The 1,763-nt window shown below is 48.0% G+C and overlaps 1 protein-coding gene across 1 annotated transcript; it reads right to left on the reverse strand.

Moving 5' to 3' along the window:
• Positions 1-865: 865 nt before the first annotated feature.
• Positions 866-1,693, reverse strand: mrps28 (mitochondrial ribosomal protein S28; the record flags this gene model as incomplete). Its single annotated transcript, XM_014033447.1, is given in 1 exon segment — positions 866-1,693. A coding segment is annotated over 1 exon segment (612 nt). The 3' UTR covers positions 866-979.
• Between the last annotated feature and the right edge of the window lie 70 nt (positions 1,694-1,763).

Raw genomic sequence — 1,763 nt, forward strand, 5'->3', positions numbered from 1 at the left:
TTCTCACCACAGTCCTCTGGTCTCAGACTTCTCACCACAGGACTCTGGTCTCAGACTTCTCACCACAGGACTCGGGGATCTGAGCTGTAAGGTGGATGTTGTCTCAGGGTCTTTCTCAATCAGTGGCTCCTCACTCCCACCTCTGTGACGGGCTGTCCTCACATCACCGGAACAGGAAGCTGTGGTCACCATGGTAACAGTCCAAGCTCTGGCAGCGACTGAATGCTGGAGAACGAACGCTGTACGATCTTTGAAAAGGTGCTTTTTTCAATAGACCAAAGAAAATATTTAATCAGGTCCACATTCTAGTTTTCAGATATGACTGTGTTTGATATGACACACGTGATAACTTGTCAAAACAGTTGTAGTTTTAACATTTTTTAAATAATCTACTTTTCCTTTCTTCTTTTTGAAATATGGACCAGGGTTCTGTCTTTAATAAAGTTTGAATCGAGCATGTTTTATATAGTCTATATTATTATGAAATTATATTTGTTGGTGAGGTGTTTACTTTGTAAATATGTGTCWAAACAAATGTGTAACTTTTAATCTGGCCAACCACTCAGCGTGAGCAGCCACTGATTGGGAAAGGGCCTTGCTGCTCGTGGTCGCCTGCAGCCTGTGAGTCACAGCAGAGGGATTATTTGTCCCACAGCAGGTGTTCTCAGGTGTGAAACTCAATAAAGTTTAATGAAACAAACCAATCAGCTGGCTGTGATTTATGACAGACAGGAAGCAGATGTTTTACATCAGTTACAGGTGACTTCTTCTCTTCATCATCACCAGGAGGTGAAGTTTGTATGCAAGTCCAGAGCTGGGACCCTCAGAGACCCTCGTGTCTTTAAAGAAACACTAAAGACAGAAACATTTTCTTCATTTGATTTAATTCAAATAGTTTACAACCAGATTTTTCCTTTAACATGTAAACAAACAAACAAAGTCTTCTGACAGATCTTTAGTCCAGAACCTCCTGTTTCTGCTATTCTGGTCTCTCTGGTCTGATTTCATGATCCACCAGGTGGTTCTGAGGCTCCTGCACAGCCTCAGTCCCGGTTTTGGTGCCCCGCGTCATCATAGAGCTGATATCCTCCCGGTTATCCATCAGGCCTAACAGCACCGCCTCGGCCTCCAGCAGGGTGGTGTCGGTTACGGCTCCCAGGAATCTGGAGGTGAGCTCCATGTCCTTCAGCAACAGCAGGACTCTGGATCCCCGATGGAACTTCTCTTTGTCGGACGAGGGCCGCCGGCAGACGCAGTGGAACTTCCCTCCGAAGTCGATGTACAGGTCGTCATTGACCACATGGAAGACCCTGCCGACCACCACCTTGTCTTTGACCGAACCCATCTGGACGAGCCCGGAGCGGCGGAGCAGCGAGCCGAAGGTCTCACTCTGACCGGACGAAGCGTCGCTCAGGTCGGCGGAGGAGCTCTCCGCCTCCCGCCGGAGCTCCATCTGCTTTTTGAARGCGGCGGCGAACCCAGACCTGGGTCTGTCCGCGGAGTCCGAACTGAAGGAGGTCCGGATGGACCAGCTAGCGGAGAGTCGAGCCGCAGACCGAACGCCATACCGGARCCTACACAGGGCCGCCATGTTGTTTCTCTGCACCGGAAAAGGAGCTTACTTCTGGTGATGTCAGTTCCTCCTGGTGGCTGGAGGCGGAACTACAGCCGGATTTACAAAACCTGATTAAATCTTTTCAAAATAGAAACTATCCATCCATCCATTTTCTGTACACGCTTTGCAAAAAATAAAAAATAAAAAA

This window comes from Austrofundulus limnaeus, unplaced genomic scaffold, assembly GCF_001266775.1.
Source record: "Austrofundulus limnaeus strain Quisiro unplaced genomic scaffold, Austrofundulus_limnaeus-1.0 Scaffold1741, whole genome shotgun sequence".
NCBI lineage: Eukaryota > Metazoa > Chordata > Actinopteri > Cyprinodontiformes > Rivulidae > Austrofundulus > Austrofundulus limnaeus.